The sequence below is a fragment of the Gnatocerus cornutus genome, chromosome 4, assembly GCF_029298725.1.
Source record: "Gnatocerus cornutus isolate USDA-ARS CGAHR chromosome 4, icGnaCorn1.1, whole genome shotgun sequence".
Taxonomy (NCBI): domain Eukaryota; kingdom Metazoa; phylum Arthropoda; class Insecta; order Coleoptera; family Tenebrionidae; genus Gnatocerus; species Gnatocerus cornutus.
This window is the reverse complement of record NC_142236.1, coordinates 6,748,439-6,768,461: the sequence shown is the minus strand read 5'-3', so window position 1 is coordinate 6,768,461 and position 20,023 is coordinate 6,748,439. Positions and strand designations below refer to the sequence as shown.

The following is a 20,023-nucleotide window of genomic DNA, read 5'->3' as shown; positions in this document are numbered from 1 at the left end:
CATTTTCATTTAGTTTTGTTCCTTTTTTTCCAATTTATTTATTTTTTCATTTATAAATGCTATGTTTAACGGAAGTTAAAAAGTTAAAAGAACAGGAATGTTTATCCCTCTACTGCTAATAAATTAATAACAATCAACCAATTTGACGTCCTTTTTGTTTGGTTCCTGTTCTGATGCTTTACCGTGGTTATGTTTTTTAATTTTAGTTTCTTAATTAAAATTGCAGAGCTTTCTCTTCGTAGTTTGTCAATATCTTTGTTTTTTTTTTTGTTTTCAAAATTGAACGATGTCTCTACTACTTAAAAAGTTTCGAAACAAAAAGTGAAGTAGGTAATTTTACAATGACAAACTTTCTAAAAGCTATTTTAGATGTTCTAGTCTTTCGTATTCTTTATATTGAATATTTAGAATTTTTTTGTTACTTTTCTGTATTAGGATCAGATTTTTTAAATTTGTGTTTTATATTCAAATGTTACAAATAAGGATTTTTTTATTTATTTAAATTTATTTTCTTGAAATGTTATAGATCCTACAATTAGAGTTGCAAATGCTTCCAAGTCTGTTGATTTTACAGATTCTCTACTGTTCTTTTAGCATTTGTTAGGATCTTTCGGATTCTTTTGTTATGTTTTCGGATCTAGTGTCATTTTTTAATTTGATTTTTTGGTTGCTTTCGATCTTCCCTTTTGTATTTTTTTAAGTTTCTTCTGTTTTCTTGATCCTTTATATGTTGTTGATTCTTTAAATCCATTCGATCTTTTAGATCTTTGAATTCTTGAAGAAAATCCTTTTGAAACTTTCAATATTCAAGTTCTTAGGACTTGGCGTCTTGATTTTTCAAATATTTCAAATTTTTTAGTTCTTTTTGTGTTTTCGTGGATTCCTCAGGGATTTTTTAGATGCTTTGCACTCATATTCTTCAAATGTAGCTAATTCTTCAAATATCTTTACCTTTACATAATTTCTTTAAATCCTTTAGATACTTTAGATCTTGCTTGAATTCTTTGGATGCTTTACATTCATTAGACTTTTTAGATTCTTTAGATTCTTATTTAGATTCTTTTGATTTTTTTTATTACATATTTTGATCTTTTTGGTTCTTTAGATTTTTTGAATCCTCTCAATTATTTTTGTATTTTTCATTCTTTTGGTTTTTTACGTACTTTAGATCCTTTAGATCATTTATCTTTAGGATTTTTTTGATTCTGTAATCCTTAGATTTCTTTTAATATTTCTCTTTCATTGCTTTCTTTGTTAGCTGTTTTTGCTTTGACTTCTTTGGATTTCCTAGGATTCTTAAGAAATTTTTAGGTGTTCGTAAAAGCAGAATGTACAAATTTGATGGTAATTATTCTCAAAAACTCCGATTCTTTCGAATTTTAAATTCTCTGAATTGTTTAAATAGTTTGGATGTTTTTAGATCAAATAGGTTAGATCCATCAAGTTGCTTTGTGTGTTTTTTTAAAATTTCTAAATTCTTGAAATGCCGTAAATTTTTGAAATTTTTGCAAATCTTTTAAATTCATTAGCTGCTCTCTGCATTCTAATTTAATTTTTAGATTTTTGCATTTTTCTAACATTATATTAGTTCTGTTTAAACTTCACTGAACTTTTTAGGGTTTTCTACGTTTGTTGATTTTTGTTCTTTTATAGTGAGTAGTTTTGTTAGAGTTTTTCTCTACTCTAAATTTGCTGAAATCTCTTTGGATTTTTTTTACATTCTCTAAAAATTGGGTCTAATTCTTAATACTTGGTAGGTACTGAATTTTCAAAGATTTTTCGTTTACCATTTATTTTTAGATTTTATATATTTTTTGATCCTTTTAGATTGTAGTTTTTTTAAATTTGTCTTACATTTTTCTCAAATTTTCTAAATTCTTCTTAGAGTTTCTAAATAATTTTTATATTTTTTTTCGATGAATCAGATTTTTCAATTCTGTGGTTTTTTATATTATTTTGGGACTTTTATTAGGATTTTTCAATTTTTCTTAAATTCTCTTGATTTTTTGGGTTTTTAAGATTTTCTGCACTTTTTTATATTTATATTATCTTGAGAGTATCTAATGCTTTTTAGATTAATTTTAGATTTGGTCCAATTCTTTTTAGATGCTCTAGCTTTCTTTATATTTATAGTCTCTTTAGAATTTTTTTAGATTCTTAAAACTCTTTTAAGGTTTTTCTTGGATTTTCTTGTTTTTTTGATTTTACTTAGTTTGTGTTTGGTTTCATATTTTGTAGATAATCTTCCGGTTTTCTTTCAATTATTCAGATTCTCTTTGGATTTTATAGACTTTCCTAAATTCGTTTTTGATTCCCTTGATTTTCTGTAGATTTCATAGTAGATTGTTCACATTCTATCTTAATTTTTCTTCTTTTTAACAATATGTGGACCTCTTTTAGATTTGCCTTCGATTCAATTTATTTTTGATTATTTGTAGTGCAGCTTCTAGACCATTTGCAAATAAATATTTTTTTCTGCCAATGCTCGTTTAATAAAAATTCTTAGATAGTCAATGAATTCCGTTCTGTCGTCGCCACTTTTTTCCACCATTCAAAAGAAGAATGGACAAACAGTACTGGAACCAATCGCAACTATCACTTTGGATTTTCCAATTGACGTCATTATTTGTCTTTTTTTTCTCAGAAATTTTCGCGCGCTTGACTACTCCATTAATCCAATTGATGCTGAATTTCCAGTAATCTTAAGAATTTTTTGCCAGTCATAGCCGAATTGAAATCCGATTTAATTTTTTTCTAGTTGAATAAATCATTCAACTCCTGTATAAAATTCTCTAATTGACACCCACCCGGACTTTCCATCATTGAAACGTCGAACTACTAAATTGTTAACACTTCACTGTCTATCAATTCAATTTCCAACAATTAAAAACGATTTTTATTTTAGGAACCTGAGCAGACAGAGCCCACGGAGCTCACCCGCCGCCCCCCATCGCGTTCACCCTCCGTGGACGAAAACGACCGCCTACAACCGCCCCCATCACCCCCCGTTCAAAACCTACGATTATGCCGATCACCCATCGAACAAGAGAACGAGGCGAAGAGGCCGCCAACATCGCCGGAAAATACGAGGAATGTCAGCTCGCCCATTACCAGCGACTGTGGACCCAGCGATATGACTATACATAGTAATAGCAACAACATGGCGGGGATGAATCCACCCATTATTTGTACCAGGCTACCATCACCCCTCGCTGAACCTCTTCCGGGACCTTCGAATATGCCACCAGTTCAGCAAGTGCCTCTGGTGAGTTTGAGGGGTGAGGGGTGGAAAGGCGGGGCTTGGGAAAGGGGGACTTGGGATTCTTAGGGGAGTTAGGGGTGGGAAAGGCGGACGGCATCTTGGAGATTTAGGGTTGGAATTGGTGAGAAAATTCGAGAAAATTGTCAAAATTCATGGAAGTTTAATTAATTTGGCGCATCCACCATTAATTTAATTAAGAGGTTTTTTTTTTTAAAAGAGATAAAATTGCAAGAAACGAGTCGCAGTTCTAAAAATTAGAATTTTTTTTAACTTGGAGATCTTAAATTCTCCATACTTTTACAGATTTTTTTTATCAATTTTTTTTTTGATTTTGTGAATTTTGGGAAACTTGACTGATGAAGTTACAAAAAAATTTCTTGTTTGCCTCAAGGCGCTTAAAATCTACCAGAAATTCGCTCTTGCAAAGTCTTGAAATATAAATTAGAAATTTCATTTTGAATTGTCAGAATTTTGTTAATTGTTTTTTTTGACGTTTTGCTTTTTTGTCTCTTATTCTAGACGGTTAACATCGACAAGAAAACAGTCGCGTTTCATCAATCTGAAACTACTTAAAAGAACTAAAATATTTTGAATTTGCAGAAATTTCCCATTTATCTGAATTTATATTGTTTTTAATTCTGTGGATTTTTCGAAAATTGGTTGTTTTTATGTTCATTACTTGACAGATGAAATCTAGAAGAAAATCGTCGTCTATCACGGATCTGAAGCTGTTTTTTTTTTAATTTGCAGAAATTTGATTTGTTTTTATTAATTTTTTTTTTGAATTTTGTAGATTTTCCTAAAATTTATATTAAGTTTTTTTTGTTAACCAGATGAAATCCACAAAAAAAACTACGCGCATTTACTCACTGTGAAACATTAAAAAAATAATGGAAATTTCAAATTTTAGCTAATATTTTTGAACTGTATATTTTTCTTAATTCTATGGATTTTCGAAAAATTTGTCGTCTTTGCCTTCAGATAGTTGAAATCTAAAAGGAACTAGCTGCATTTAATTAAACTAAACCTTACAGCAAAAATGAGAAATTTTCTTTAGAATTTTTACTTTTTTTAATTACTTAGATTTTCGTAAATTTCCTCGCCTCTTGATTCTAGATAAATAACATCTACAAGAAAACAATCACGTTTTACCAGTCTGAAACTACTAAAAAGTACAATTTGAATTGGCCGAAATTTCTCTTGTTTTCTTAATTCTGTCAATATTTTGAAAATTTCTTTTCTCTGTGCTTAGACAGATGGAATCCACAGGAAAATCGTCGTTATCTCAATTCTGAAGCTGTTAAAATGAATCAGGAAATGTATTTTGAATTTACATAAATTTCATAGTTTTTTAATTATGTAGATTTTCCGAAAATATCTGTCTTGTTTCTGTATTTGGTGAAATGAAATCTACAAAAAACTGCTTACTTGCATTTTCTTATTATAAAACTTTAAAAAAATAATAATTTGCAAACATCTTTCATTTTTGAGATTTTTTAACAATTTTTCTTCTTCTTATTTGTGTGCAATTTTGAATCTTCTTTGTTTTTATACTTCGACAAATGAAATCCACAAGAAAATTGCCGAGTTTCATAAAACCAAATTTAGTACAAGAATAGAAATTTTATTTTCAATTTCAATGAATTTTTTTGTAATTGTATTTAGAAAATTATTCGTGCTGTGACAAATGACAGATGAAATCTACAATTAAATAATTGTTTTTTTTTAAAAGAACTAAAAATGTCATTTTCTATGGTCAGATATTTCACACCCATAATTTTTAAAACTCTTTTAATTTTATAGGAAATTTTGAAAAAAAAATTGTTTTATATTTCGGCAAATGAAATCTACTAAAGTAAATAAAAAAAAAATATTTTGAATTTCTACCAACATTTCTATATTTTTCCTTTGATTATTTGGAAAATGTATTGCTTTTGCGCTTAGACTAATAAAATAGACAAGAAAATAGACTTTGTGAATCTGAAAGTTTTCAAAGAATTAGAACGCTTTTTTTCATTATTTTTGAAGCTTTTTTGTATTTTTTTTAATTCTTTTGATATGTCCAAAATGCTTCATTTCTTTACTTTAGCATATGAAATTTACAAGAAATCACCGCTTTGCATAATTCAAAATTTTGGAGCCAAAACTGAAAATTTTATTCTGAAATTCTATTAATTTCGTAGTTCTGTGGATTTTCGGAAAATTTTTCGTGTCTGTGCTTAGAGAGGTAAAATCAACAAACAACTTCAATTCTGTATAATTGAAACTTTCGAAAATAAATTAAACATTTTATTTTTTTGTTCATTAAGGCTTTTTAAAAATTTGTTTTTTTTCTATTTTTGTGGATATTTTGAATTTTCTTCGACTAATAAAATCTACAAGAAAACCACTGCGTTTCATGAATATAAATTTCCAAACATTTTGAATCCTACCATTTTTTTTAATTCTATATTTTTTTAATTCTGTGGATTTTTGGAAAATTTCTCGTTTTCGGACTTCGTCAGATGAAATCTACAAAAACTGGTGGGAATTTGCGATTTTCAATATTTTTAATTTTACATCCGTCATTTTTAAAACTTTGGAATTTTCTTAATTCTGTTTAAATTTTGAAACTGCCATATTTTCATACTACAGCAGATTAAATAAATTTACAAGATCATCGCATATTACAAAACTAACTTTTGCAGAAAGAGTTATGTACATCAAACAATTTTCTGCTTCCTATATTTTCCTTAGTTCTGTTGACTTTCAAAAAAATAGATGTCTGTGTTTGGACAGATAAAATCTACAAGAGTCTAGTGATTTTAAAGGTTCAAAAAAGTATTAGAAACATTATTTTGAAGTATCAGACATTTTACTCAATTTTTGAGACTTTCTTAAAAATTCGCATTTTTTACACATAAAATCTACAAAAAATGATCGCTGCCTTATTTCATCTAGAATTAGATATAAATTGGATTTTTTTAATTTTATGGATTTTCAAGATGAAATTGACCATACTTTCTAACTTTTTTGTTAAAGAAGTGATAATAGTTTCGTCACAAATTTTGTAAAAAATTGGATATATTGGGTAAATTAGGAAAAACAGCATAAACAACTCGTTTCCCAAAACTTAAAAGCACTCGTTTTTTGCACCACTTGTGTTTTAATGCATGTTTTTATTTACTATTCCTAAATTTCTGTTGTAACAAAGCTATTGTCACATTCGTTTTCAGTGTATTAATCGAATATAATATAGCTTGCGCCTTTAGCAACTACATTTTAATATAAACATTTTAATACAGGGTGATTTTTTAAAACATTTTTTAAAAACGGCAGGCAGAATTTTTATTTATGAACCGATTTCAAAAATTTAAAAAACAGATTAAATAGTTCTAAATTTCCTATAAACTGATGATTTTAAAATTTTTCTAAATGTCTTAGTATTTTTTGGGCGATACTCAACTTTCTTGTTTTAAATTGACACCCATTTTTTTTTTCATAATTTAGAAGATATTAATTTTCTTGATTCAGAAATGTGTAATATGTTCTACTTTTAACCAAAAATATTTTTTTTAAAATTATCAAAATTGAAAAAAAAAAAGCAATAAAAGTTAATAAAATCTAGGTGCATGGTGTCAAATAAAAGAATGCCGTTATTGTTGTACATTTCTGAATCAAGAAAATTAATATCTTCCAAATTATGAAAAAAAAAATATGGGTTCCAATTTAAAATAAGAAAGTTGAGTATCGCCCAAAAGATACTAAGACATTTAGAAAAATTTTAAAATCATCAGTTTATAGTAAATTAAAAACCATTCAATTTGTTTTTAAAATTTTTGAAATCGGTTCATAAATAAAAATTCTACAACGCCTGCCGTTTTAAAAAACTCACCCTGTATAAATGTCATCTACACATTGACAGCTTGTTTACTCAACTTTCATTTTCCAAAGCAACAACTTGATCACATGATAAAGTTTTAGAATCGTTGATTAATGGAGCTCATTAACGCATGATTTTTCAATTAACATATGCAATAATTAGGTTAGAAACTGATTTAAATAACTTAGACACTTAAAAAATAAAAAAATTGTTTACCCGTTGTTTCTCCTGTTAACAATTTTGCTGCTTATCTTCTTCTGCTTCTTTTCTAAATTCCAGTAGTTCTTCAGTTTGTTTTCTCCGCAAATTTCTTTCTCACGAATTCCTCAATGATTTTATTTCTGTCCATTCTGAAACAAGATTTCGTGGAAAAATTCTCCCAAACATAGCTATTCGTGTTATTTGAAATTTATCGTTATTTAATGCATCGTAGCAAGTTCGGATGCAGAACTGAAAAAACCAGTTTGTGTAATGTCCGTTAAAATTTTTTGCTCGCTAATAACAGCGATTTAACAACAAAATCGAAATTTATTTTTAAAGGCTATTTCGCAAGCGGTCATTTACTATTTCGACCTCCTTTCGTTTGATATTTTCGCTCGTTCAAGGTGCTGACACTCTTGAGCGGCTGTATTTAATAATAATAATAATAATAGTAAAGGTAGTTTTACGACTGTGGTAATTGGAGGGCTTTAAAGTCAATTCAAGTGAAATCCACGCGTTGAAAATTCCAAAAAAAACAATGAGATGTTGGCAACACTGAAGGCCAATCAATGAATCGAGTAACGTGTCATTTTTAATGTTGCTCTTGATGTTGGTAACAGTGATGACTGACGTTTAAACTCGTTTGAGGTTATGTGTCATTTTTCTTAGTTTTTTCAGTGTTGCCAAATTAGAAAAAAATTTGGTACCACTGGATATCAATCAATAACTGACACACTGTCAATTTTTTCAGTGTTACCACGTTACGAAACATTTCAATTTGAACTGAACGCGCGGTATTAGTTTTATGCAATAAAATTATGCAGTCAAACCGTCGCATTGAGTCATTAAAGAATATAATTAACTTCAGCCTACTCTTTTGTACAAATACGGTCGTGGCCTACACGTGATTCTAACTGCTGTCGTTATTGTTTCAGAGCCTCAAGAAGGAAGTTGACTGGAGCGGCGGAGGTCTTGAAGACAAAAATACAGGAGAGAGTTCATCAGACTTTTCAAGACACCCCCACGATTCTGTAAGTATTGTTTGTATCTGGGTTGCTATAGGCGACGGATTTTTCGGTTTGACAGAGATCTGCGTTATCGGCCGAGTGTTATCGGGATGAAATAAAGTAATTGTGAAGTTGTGAAGGTGTCTAATTAGATTGAATTAGAAAGGCAATTAAATGAGTTTTCCGACGAACTCTTTGCAGGGTCTTGATATTTGATTAATTAATTAGTAATTAATTGATTAATTATAAGTAATTTAGGAAACGCGCTGCATCTTTTGCTGTTTAGAAGTTGTGGAACTAACAACGAATTCGCTTATAAGATTTTTCAAATTATCTAGATTTTTTAGGTTTTTCCAAAATTTTCTAGATTCTGTTCTTTATATTCCCAAATTCTCTACGTTTTTATAATTATATAAATTTAGCAATTTTTCTAAATCCTTGATAGCTTTCACATTTTTAGGTTTATTTTATAAATTTTGGATATTCTGGTAATTCTCTAGATAGCCAAAAGTTCTCAAATTTTTTACTAAATTTTCTGTAGTTGGTAAATTTTTATATTGTTTAATTTATTAATACTTCGAGATTTTTCTTCATTATCTTCTTATTCCAACGTTTCTAAATTCTTTAGATCATATTTACAGCTTCAATATTCTCTAGATTTTGGTAATTTTCTGTATTATTACCAAAGGTTTCTGCCTTTTTTTAAGATTTGTTTGTGTAAATTTATCTAAATTTTTAAACGTCTCTATATCTTTAGATCTTTACGTTATATTTATTTTGATTCTCTATCTTTATTAATTTTAAAATATGTAGTTTTATTAGAGCTTCTAGATTTTCTAGTTTCTGTACACTGCGTTAATTTTACTATCTTTAGAAACTTAAGCACTTCTATATTCTCTATATTGAACTCTAGTTGAACTTGCCATTTTAAATTCTTTTTGGCCTCATGAATTGTAAACGTCAAATTAACATTCACTAGATTTACAAGCGCCCTGGACGTTTACACACGCCGTGCGGTAAAAATTGCCCAAATCGTCTGCTCTTCAGATGCGTTTATAAATTAAAATCACTTTACCATAATGAAGATTGATCAGCAAAGTGGAATCTACCTAAATTCTTATCTTAATTAAGACAATATTTCTATTTTTAAAGTAATATTAAAACGTTTTTTATACAGCGCCATCTTGTGTACTTTTTGTGCACGAAATACAAAATTGACAGAATTGACAGATGACGAAATTTACAAATGTCAGATGTGACAGTTCTCATGAATTTTGAAAAACCCAATTATTTAAATTAAAATTTTTCGGCCAAAAAGTTTATTACAACTCTTGTGCGTTAACCATTTTACAGCGCTCAATCATTAAAGCACTCCGGCTACGCCGTCGTGCTTCAAACTGATTTCGCGCTGTAAAATGTAAGTTACCACACGCGACTGTAAATAACTATTTTAGCTTCCAGATTCTCTAACTTTTTAATTTTTCAGTCATTAGATATATTTTTGTTATTCCAACATTTTTAGATTATCGATTTTTTTAAATTTATCTAGGTTTTTTTGAATTTCGTTTCTAGATTTTCAAATTTTTAAATTATCTAAACTCTTTAAACCTTTTAAATTCTCTAGTTTTTTTCAGTTAACTTCGTTCTTTATGTTTCTTGAACTTTATAATTTATATTTTCTATATTTTTAAGATAATCCGGATTTTCTAGATTCTTTGTTTTTGCTACAATTTCTATAGCTGCTAAATTCCTACTCTCTCCAACATCTCAAGATTAGCTACATTTTGAGGATTCTCTAAATTATGTGTATGATTTTTGCGATCTTAATTTTCTAGATCTTTTAGAGTTTTATTTTAGTAATTCTTTGTTTGATTTGCATGTTGATGATCCAAATTCTCTAGTTGGTAAATTTTGAAACTTCCTAGCATTTCTAGATTATCTATATTTTTTAATTCATCCACATTTCGAGAATTATCTTTGATTTCAACCTTCTGAATCTTCTAAATTCTGAAGATAGTTTAGTGTTTCCAGATTCTTGTTTACCATGTTTCCTAACTTCCTAAATTATCTAGATTTCTAAAATAATTTACATTCTCTAGATTTTTTGTTTTTACTAAAATTTTTGTAGCTGGGAAATTTCTACAGTTTTACCATCTCAAGGTTAGAATTTTCTGGATTTTTCTGCTTTCAACGTTCGGAATTTGCTAAATTTTCTTTCAGCTTTCAGATTTTTTATATTTTTGTCTATATTTTCTAACTTTTTATAATATCTAGATTTCAACGGTAAAATCCACATTCTCTACATTTCTAAGATACCCACATTTTCTTCTAGATTTTTTGTTTTTAGCAAATTGTTTGTAGCTGGTAAATTTCTACACTTTCCAACATCTTTAAATTATCTATATTTCATAATTCATCAACATTTCCTGGATTCTATAAATGATCTATGATCTTTGCGATTTGAATTCTATAAAAATACTTTCGAGCTTATAATTTTTTCTTTAGCTTTTACTTCATTATATTTTTTAAATTATCTATATTCTGATAATTTTCTGTATAACTGAAGTGTAGATAATACAAATTTTCTAATTGGTAAATTTTTACACCTCCCAGCATCAGTAGATTATCTGTATTTCCTGTTTCATGAATATTCCGAGAATTCTCTGGATTATCTATCTCAACCTGCCGAATTCGCTAAGGCTACCGTTTTTTTTTGCTTTAACTCGATTATTTTTTGACCTAAAAAATTTTTGTTTCGAAATTTGGTTCAGAATTGTTGTCTTCATAAGTCCTTTTTCTCTGGGCCGCTAGTTCTGGGACACTCTGTATTTTTGAATAGACTATATTATATATGTTTCAAAGATAATCCACATTCTGTAAATTCTTTGATTTTAAAAAAATGTCTATAGCTGCTGGATTTCTACAATATAAAAAATCTTATCTTCACGATCTAAATTTTTTAGATACTTTAGTTGCTGGATTTTTTTGTTTTCTTAGGTAAATTTTATTCATTATATTCCCTAAATTGTTTATATTTAGAAAATTCTCTATATGATTGATGTATGAATTTTTTAGTTGGTAAAATTGTACACTTCCTAGCATTTCACGAACATTACGAGAATTGTCTGGATTATCTATGATCTCAACCTTTTGGATCGGGTAAATATTCTAAATTCTCTAGAACAATTAGAGATCTTAGATTTTTTTCTTTTTTGAGTGAACAGTTTTCTATATTTTTACTTCCCATATTATCTAGATTTATAAAAAAATCTTCAATTTTTAGATCCTTTTTTTTCTAAACTGTCTGTCACTGGTAAATTTCTACATTCTTCAACATCTTTAATTCTAAAGATTCTCTAAATTGTCAAGGATCTCCACGATTTTAATTCTCTAAATTCTGTAGAGCTTCGACATGTCACTGGTAATAATTTCTGACGGTCTCTAACATCTCGAGATTATCCACATTTTTTATGCCCTGAACCTGCTAAATCTGCAAAATTTCTAAATTTTCTAGAACCATTAGAGCTTTTAGATTTTTATTTTTTTTGAGTAACACAGTTGTCTATATTACCTAACTTCTATATTATATGTTTTTAAAATGCATGTACAAAAAGAGTGTGGTAATTCCTTGTCACAAGTTGCGCCTATTAAGAGAAAAAAGTTTTAGTTAGAGTCTGTTGGTTTTCGAGATAAAATTACACCAAAATTTTAATGAATTTGCATGTGCGCCACTGGTTCAAAGGTTAACAACAAATCAAATTGCTGGTTGCTTAGGAAACAAGTCATTCCAGAAACGTTTTTTGCCAGATTGGGGTTAATTTTACCTTGTCAGTTTTTGATTTAAAATTGGTTTTTCATACTTCATACCCCATCTGGAATAGCGCAGAACTGTTCTGTACATACATGCATTTCAAAAACACCCTGTATGGTAGATCTCAATGATAATTTTCATTCTCTAGATTCTCTAACATCTCTAGATTATCTATATTTATCTATTTTATAAGGATTCTCCAAAAATCTATAAAGACTGATTCACCTAACATGAAGACCCTGACGACTATCGAATGCAACCAAAAATACAATTTTTATGAATACCTTGATACCTTTTGGTAACTTTATTTAGCATGAAATTTATACACTTCTGACAGCAATGTCATTATTTGACAAGTTATTTTCTTAAATTTTAAAACCTTTTGCGCACCTTGCTAAATGCTTTCAATGATGAAAGAGTCGATATGATGTTGATTTATGGTGAATACAAGATGACTGCAGCTGCCGCGAATATGTTGTACCGACGCCGTTATCCAGACCATAGGCATCCTACGGGTAAAATTTTCAAACGATTAGAGACGGAACTCCGCTAAAAGTGATCAAAACAAAAAAGAAATAGAGAATGGACAACCACGAATCTCAAAAATAAAATTATGGTTTTTGAAGCTGTCGATGATAATCATCGTATTATCTGACTTTTTCAAGGGATGTCTAAGATGTTAAAGAAAAATATGGATCAAATGACATATGAAAAACGTATTACTGGTTGCATCGTCCGTTCGTCAGGGTCGCAAATCTCCGCGATCTAAATTCTCAATTAGAACTTGGAAATTATTTAGTTAGTTTTTAGAAGAAATTATTTTCTGTGTTTTCTAAATTGTTTATATTCTGGTTATTCTCTCTATGATTTAAATGTAGATAATCTTCATGGTTTACTTAGTAAATTTTTGAACTTCCCATCGACTATAGATTATCTACATTTCCGAATTCAGCGACAGTTGAGAATAATATCAATTATCTATAATATCTCAACATTCTGATTATGTAAACACTTGCAGCTTGCAGATTCTCTGTGTTCTTTGAGTAAACACAGTTCTCTATATTTCATAACTTATCTAGATTTTGAAGATAATCCACATTCTCTAGATTTTTTGTTTTTAGTAAATGGTCTGTAATTGGTAAATTTCTACATTTTGAGGTTATCTACATTTTCTGTTTTAACAGCAGTCAGAGAATTCTCTAGATTATTTATGATTTCAACTTGTTGAATCCGTTTTAAATTTTCTAAATTCTCCAAGCTTTCAGATTCTCTAGTTTCTTTGGGTAAAGACAATTCTCTATCTTTCCTAACTTTCCAAATTATCTAATTTTTTTCTATCTATACAATCTCTACTTTCTTTAAATTATCTACATGCTTAAATTTCCAACATGTTTATGCATTTTCTAAATTATCTAGATTATCTGCAGTTTCCAAGTGCTCCAGCATGTTTAGATTTTTTACATATCCTGTTATTCTATAAGGATATCGAAAATTTTTCAGATTTATTATCTAGAATTTGGGGTTTGAAACTTTGAAACATCTTCAATTTTTGTAAGCTTTGGAAACTAGACTTTCAAGTTTTTTCTCTAATTAAAGAATTTTGCAAATTAGTTTCAATTTTTGGATTGTTTTGTTCCTTTAGATTCTTCAGATTTGTGCTTCTTTGCTTTCTAGTTTCTTTAGGTTCATAGATTTTTAAATTGTTTGTTTTGCTGTTTTTTCAAATCCTTTTTTCTTTCTGTTACCGAACTTATGTCTTAATGTAGTTTCTTTAACTCTTAAATATTTTTTATCTACTATGTGCATGTTTCTTTTCTTTTATTGTATTTATATTTATCTTGGTTGTATCATTTTCATTTTATTTTACCTTTTCATTTTTTGTAAGTTTTTTCAGTTTTACGGCTCCTTCTTCTAGTAATAAGAATAATAATTTAACAACTTCATTTCAAGCAAACGGTGTCAACCGTAACCACAATAAATCTCACGACAATATTATCCAGAAACAATGAAAAATGTAAAGAATCGGATCGTTTGTTACGCTGATGATTTTTAATAATCTTCTTGCAACGGACGATTCATTTCGCTTCTTCAAGAATGACATTTATTAAAAGTGCAGGAGATGAAGCTGAACTGCAGTTTTTCTTGCATTCGTGACAGTGTAATTGGTGCCTTTCATTCCATTTTAACTGAACGAAGTGTTTAAAAATTAAATTTTCACATTTCTCCTTTGTGTTGGCTGCTTTGAACTCGAAACAATTTTTGAATAATAAATATGCAAATTATGGATAATATTGAATTATTATCTTATAGCAATTTGGGTTAGATCGATTTGGAGATTAAAGGAAGTAGACAACCAATGGGAAGCATTTTGCACGCATCACGTGATGCGCAGCACGCTTGCTTATTGGTTAATAGAGCAGTGGCTCCCAAACTTTTGTAGTTATGTTTCGGTGCGCTTTGCCGTCAGGAAGTTGACTCTGCTTTTGGCTCCGTTCGCGTCCGCGCCTCCACCGCCCTCCCCAGCACTCTCACCAGCTCCAGCCAAACTCGCGTCAACTTCTTGGACGGCAAAAGCACCTCCTCCCCCTCCGAGCATCTCAAGAAGTTGATGTTTGTTTGGTTGCAGGAGCTGGATCGAGAAGGTTCCCCCCGCCTCTACCCTTGCATGTATTGCGGCACTTCCTTCCCTCACCAGAGCAAGTTGACCAGACACATCCTCTCCCACTCATTGGAGACGCTCAAGTACCGGGAGCAACTCCAACAACCGGCGCCGTTCTTCGGAGGCGCTGCGCCGCCTCCGGACCCCACCGACCAACCGCCCACCATGGACGTGGAGCTGGCGGAGGCCAGCGGCGGCGTCGTACTGTGCAAGTTCTGCGGGAAGAGTTTCCCGGATGTGAGTTCGTTGATTGCGCATCTTCCGGTGCACACAGGAGATCGACCGTTCAAGTGCGAGTTCTGTGGGAAGGCCTTCAAGTTGAGGCACCACATGAAGGACCACTGCAGGGTGCACACGGGAGAACGGCCCTTCAGGTGCGCGCTGTGCGGAAAGACCTTCTCGAGATCCACGATTCTTAAAGCGCACGAGAAGACTCACTATCCGAAGTACGTGCGCAAGTTCCTCTCGCCGAGTCCGCTGGACACTGAAGAAGAAAGTCCGCATTAGTGCGTGGGGGCGGCGATTGAGAGGGGTGGCATCTGCAAGAGCTGTGATAGAACTATTACTTAGTGTACTTTGTTTTGGGGGAGAGAATTGGGGACGGGAGAACGAGCCTAACATTTTGGGACGCGAAATTTAACTCCCGCCATCTTGGAAGATCTTCCAAGATGGCGGGGATGTGAGGTTTGGCCTAAAATTTGTCGGAAATTTCGGATTTGTGATAGTCTCCCGCCTCCAATCTTCCACGAGTGAGTGATATAACCATTCCATTGGCGCCGCCTTAGTTACTTAAATATGTTAGGGTATTAAATGTACCTTTGCAGTATTATGACGAATGCAGGGAGGAGATTCGGCACCCGCCCTCGGTTAGTACCACCGAAACTCTGAAGCTGACCACTGACCGGTGCGCAGTGCCGTCTACCATAGCAATATCCTGCAATGTGTTGTTCCTTTGTTTTTTAGAGATGATTGTTTACCATGGGAAATATATAGCAATAATCATATACAAATAGTACTATAGATTTAATATTTATGATATATACCGTACGCCGCGTCGTACACAGCTAATGCATATATATCAGCACCTAGACGCCTTAGTGGTAAGTTTGGACTACTATTTTTGTTTCCTACTTAAGAGAGTATATTTATGATATTTTTAATAGAGAAATATATATTGTTGTATATAGATGATTCTAGTTGAGTAGCGTTATTTATTATGGTTTTTGTGGATACTCAACCGGCCCGACGGGCCAGTGGTCGGCAGCGTTGCCTGACTGATTACTATATCATCATTAAGAGTGCCTCTTCTAGGAAAGGGGGCTCCAATTTCAAAACTCGCTTGCTCCGTTTTAGTAGTGCACCGAGCCCCCTCTTCCGGTAAATTACCCAAAGTGTGGTTAAGGCAGTCGTGATAACCTAACCTGCACTGCCTTAGCGAGTTGGTCGGCGCGAGTGAGTGTAGGAAACACGCGAAGAAATTTTTTTTAATTGCAGATGGAATCTGTGATAGCCTGTGATGAAAACAATCTCGTCTTGTTAAATTATTTTTTTTTGTGATTTGAACGTACACATGCTTCAATGTATGGTTTACTAATTTATGTGATGTGAAGACACCTTTAGGAGCGATTTTTTAAATATAAGTGTTAAGATAAGCTAGTTCCGTTGTAACGACACACTATCAATAGGTGGGGTCAAGATGGCGGCTGCGCCGCCATCTTGCCCCACGCCACCTTAGCTTAAACCCTCTTAAATCGGGATCTCTAATTCTATGGTAGCTCAGGGCCACTCACTTCCACTAACAATAGAATTACGAATACAATATATTTAGATATAAACTGACCAACATCACTCCACAGGTTTCATTTTCATTCACAAGAACAGACTTTAGCCGATGTTGACTTTACAGAATTTAGTTGAGTGCCAATTACCATAAATAGACTAGTGATGTTGTTAAGTTTTTGTATTTTATATATTGACGACAACTCGCTGAAATTTTTATTTCCATTGTGATTCTATGCAGTGCTCAAAGAAAAACGACGTTTTTCTTTGAACACCCGATACTAGATTTATGTATAGTACATACACTTGTGCACTACACTGCATTGTAAGTCTATATTTGTTTAAAAAATTAGTGAAATAATAATATTTTACAAAATCTCTTGGTTTTATTACACGACTCGGACTACACTCATTCGAAGGAAACTGACAAACCAAGTAAACTAGTAGCAAATTGGCGTTTCTTTTTGCACTTTCAACTATGTATAATGGCAGTAGTAGGGCGAAAATTACAGTAGTAACACTTTTCCGTTGAGTTCCTTCGTTGTGGACGAGAGAAATTATGATGTGCTTTAGATTGAGCACGTCATGAGTTGTTTTGTCCGTCGCTGGTTACCTTTACGCAAAACTTAGGTTTCTATATCGGTCATTTCACATTGTTTATATGTTGTATTTGGAATTGTCAGACTTTTTTGCCATGTCTGCAATGCTTACTGTTAAAAGAAAATGCATATCATAGCTGTAAAAACCATTTTTGACAAATAAAATATGTATAAATACGTGGGGTTTGAATGTACCTTTTATCTTCAAATGTTGGTAACAGAGCGATTAATCACATCTGTCAATTATTTGACTGCTTATTAAATAAAATACAGTTTGGTGATAATTTTAATTGATTTCGATAAATTTTTAATTTTTACGGTAATTTTACAAAATTAAAAATAACATTTCCACAAGATTTTTTTTTAAGTTTGACAGTCATTTTTTGCGATTTCAGGTGTTCAAATTCTCAATTTATGAGATTTTTATTTTTTCAGGGGTTTTTGAATTTTTAGGTAGGTATGTAATTACTAATTAAATTCCTTATTTATGACGTTTTAGGTTATCTTGTTTTCTCGTTTCAAAATTCTTGGAATTTCAGGCTTTTATGTTACTTATAACAGCTGTCTGATTAACAGATTTAAGGTTCTTAATCAGATGATCAGGGTTTGCAGGTTTAGGGTTTTTTATTCTCCAAGGTTCGAAGACTATTCAGTTTTCAGTTTTGGAAGTTTTCAGGTTTCTAAGTGTCCAAATTTTTATGTTTTCAGACATGCATGTTCTAGCAGGCTTCTGTATCACTGTAGATACTCAAAATTCCACGTTTCTAAATTTTCAGGTTTGCACTTTGAGAGTTACTCAGACTTTGAAGGTTTTATTTTCAAGTTTTTTTTGTGTTTTAATTTCTAGGTTTTCCTAGATTTTTAAGGTTGTAAAATTGTTAGATTATCACATATCAAAAGTTTTAGGTTCTTTGATTGTACGTACCTATTATAGAAATTTCAGGCATTCAGGTTTCAGGTTCTGTTTTGGAGATTTTTAGAAGTTCTCAGACTTGGAGCCTGTTAGGTTTTGATGGTCCCAGTTTCACAGATTTTCAAATATTTATAAGTTCTCAGGTTTTTTTAATTTGAGAACTTTAGGTGTTAATGTTATTAGGCTTACAATTCTAAAATTGTGAAGTTTTTATGTTCATATGTTTTTGGATTCTGAGTTTCTCAGATTCAAAAGTTATTTTCAGGATTTTAGGTTTTCAGGTAGTCAAGCGCTTAACTTAGATTCTTAGATTCTCAGGTTCTAAAGATCTCCACTTTCAAAGTTTTCAGGTTCTCAAACATGTGTGGTTCTAGGTTTTTAGGCTCGTCATCATCATCATCATCTTTAGGTTGTCAATTTCTAGGATTTCAGTCTTTTAGATTTCTAGGTTTTTATTTTTTTAAATTCACCAACTTTTAAAGTTTTAAATTCTACGACTTTAAGGTTCTTAATTTGATCATTTTTCAACTAGATTGTACTTAAATCGAATCTTGTTTTTGTGTTGTTTTCTTTTCTCAGATTCTGAAATCCGCAGATTCTCAAGTTCTCAGACTTCCAAGGTTTTAGGTTTTCAAGTTCTCAGTCTTACAAGTCTTTCAAGATTTAGGTTTGCACATTCTCAGGTTTTCGGTCTTACAATGTCTCATTTAGGCTTTTCACATAAATTTGTGTAAATCTTGGGTTTTAGTTTTTCTAGGCTTTTAATTGTTCTCAAATTAACTTGAACTTTTTGCCATTTCCTAGTTTTTAGGGTGTTTTAGGTTTGTAATAGGTTTCGGTAATCGAAATTTTCTTAGTTTTTCTTTTCTTTTAGGTGTTTAAAATTTCTAGATTTTCCAAATTACCACTTTTTAAAAATTTCAGGTTTATTAGTTATTTAATATTTTGGCATCTCTATTTCTTTAATTCTCTAGTTCTCTATTTTTGATGCTTTTAGGTTCTCAGGCTTTCAAGGTTTTACGGTTTTTACGTTCTTAGGTTTTACAGCTTGTAGATTGTGAAGTTTTATATTTTCAGGTTTTTGGGTGTTCAGGTTTTTTTGAAGTTTCCTGTTCTTAAGGTTTTGAAATTATTTAAGATTGTCTCATATTTCCGTTTCTTAGGCTTGTATTCTCAAGTTTTTAGGGTTTTAGAAAAATTAAATTTGACTTTATTTTTTTATAAATTTAGGTTTAGGTTATTACATTTTTCAAACTTTTGTTGGCACTTCTCAAATTATTAAGGGTTATTTCGTTTAGGTTGTTAGAATTACCAAATTTTCAGAATTTAGGTTTTTAGTATCTTAACCAGTTGTTGGCAGAATTAGGTTTACAATTATTTTTGGGTTTTGGGAATTTGTTCTGAATTTTTTAATTTACGATTGTTCTGAAAAATTATATTTTCCAATATTTCAGGCTTTCGGCTTCCAAATGTGCCCAAATTTTAAAATATTTAAAGTGGTCAATCTTTCAGGTTTTTAGAGTTTCAAGTTTCCAAATTCACAGATTTCTAGGATTTTACAATTTAGTTTCTCACGTTTTTACAAACTGTCGAAAAGAATTCAGGTGTTTAAAATTTGAAGTTAGGTTCTAAATGCCCAAAATTTTAAGGTTTTTAAATTTTCAGATTTTTTAATTCAGATTCTCGATGTTTTAGATGTTTAATTTTGTAGACACTTTATCATAACATGCAGGGCTACCAGCTTAAGAGGTTAAATTTGTGTTACATTTACGAAATGTCTTTCCAACTGTCATTTTTCAATTGTTTTTCAGTATTCCCAACTTATGAAGCAAAGTCAGTGCTTTCCAATTTTTTCAACGTGAGGAAGACCGGAAATGGGGTTCCATTTATCGATTTCCACAGGTTGAAACTCATGCAAACTATGACAGTG

The 20,023-nt window shown here is 31.0% G+C and overlaps 1 protein-coding gene across 5 annotated transcripts in view; it reads left to right on the top strand.

Moving 5' to 3' along the window:
* Positions 1-20,023, top strand: part of LOC148176284 (uncharacterized) — a 40,211-nt gene that overhangs the window by 14,525 nt on the left and 5,663 nt on the right. For all 5 annotated transcript variants that reach the window (XM_088034583.1, XM_088034581.1, XM_088034584.1 and 2 more), the window contains exons 3-4: positions 2,906-3,265; positions 8,261-8,356. In XM_088034583.1, coding sequence (XP_087890709.1) covers positions 2,906-3,265; positions 8,261-8,356 — 456 coding nt within the window. The remainder of the gene's footprint in view (positions 1-2,905; positions 3,266-8,260; positions 8,357-20,023) is intronic.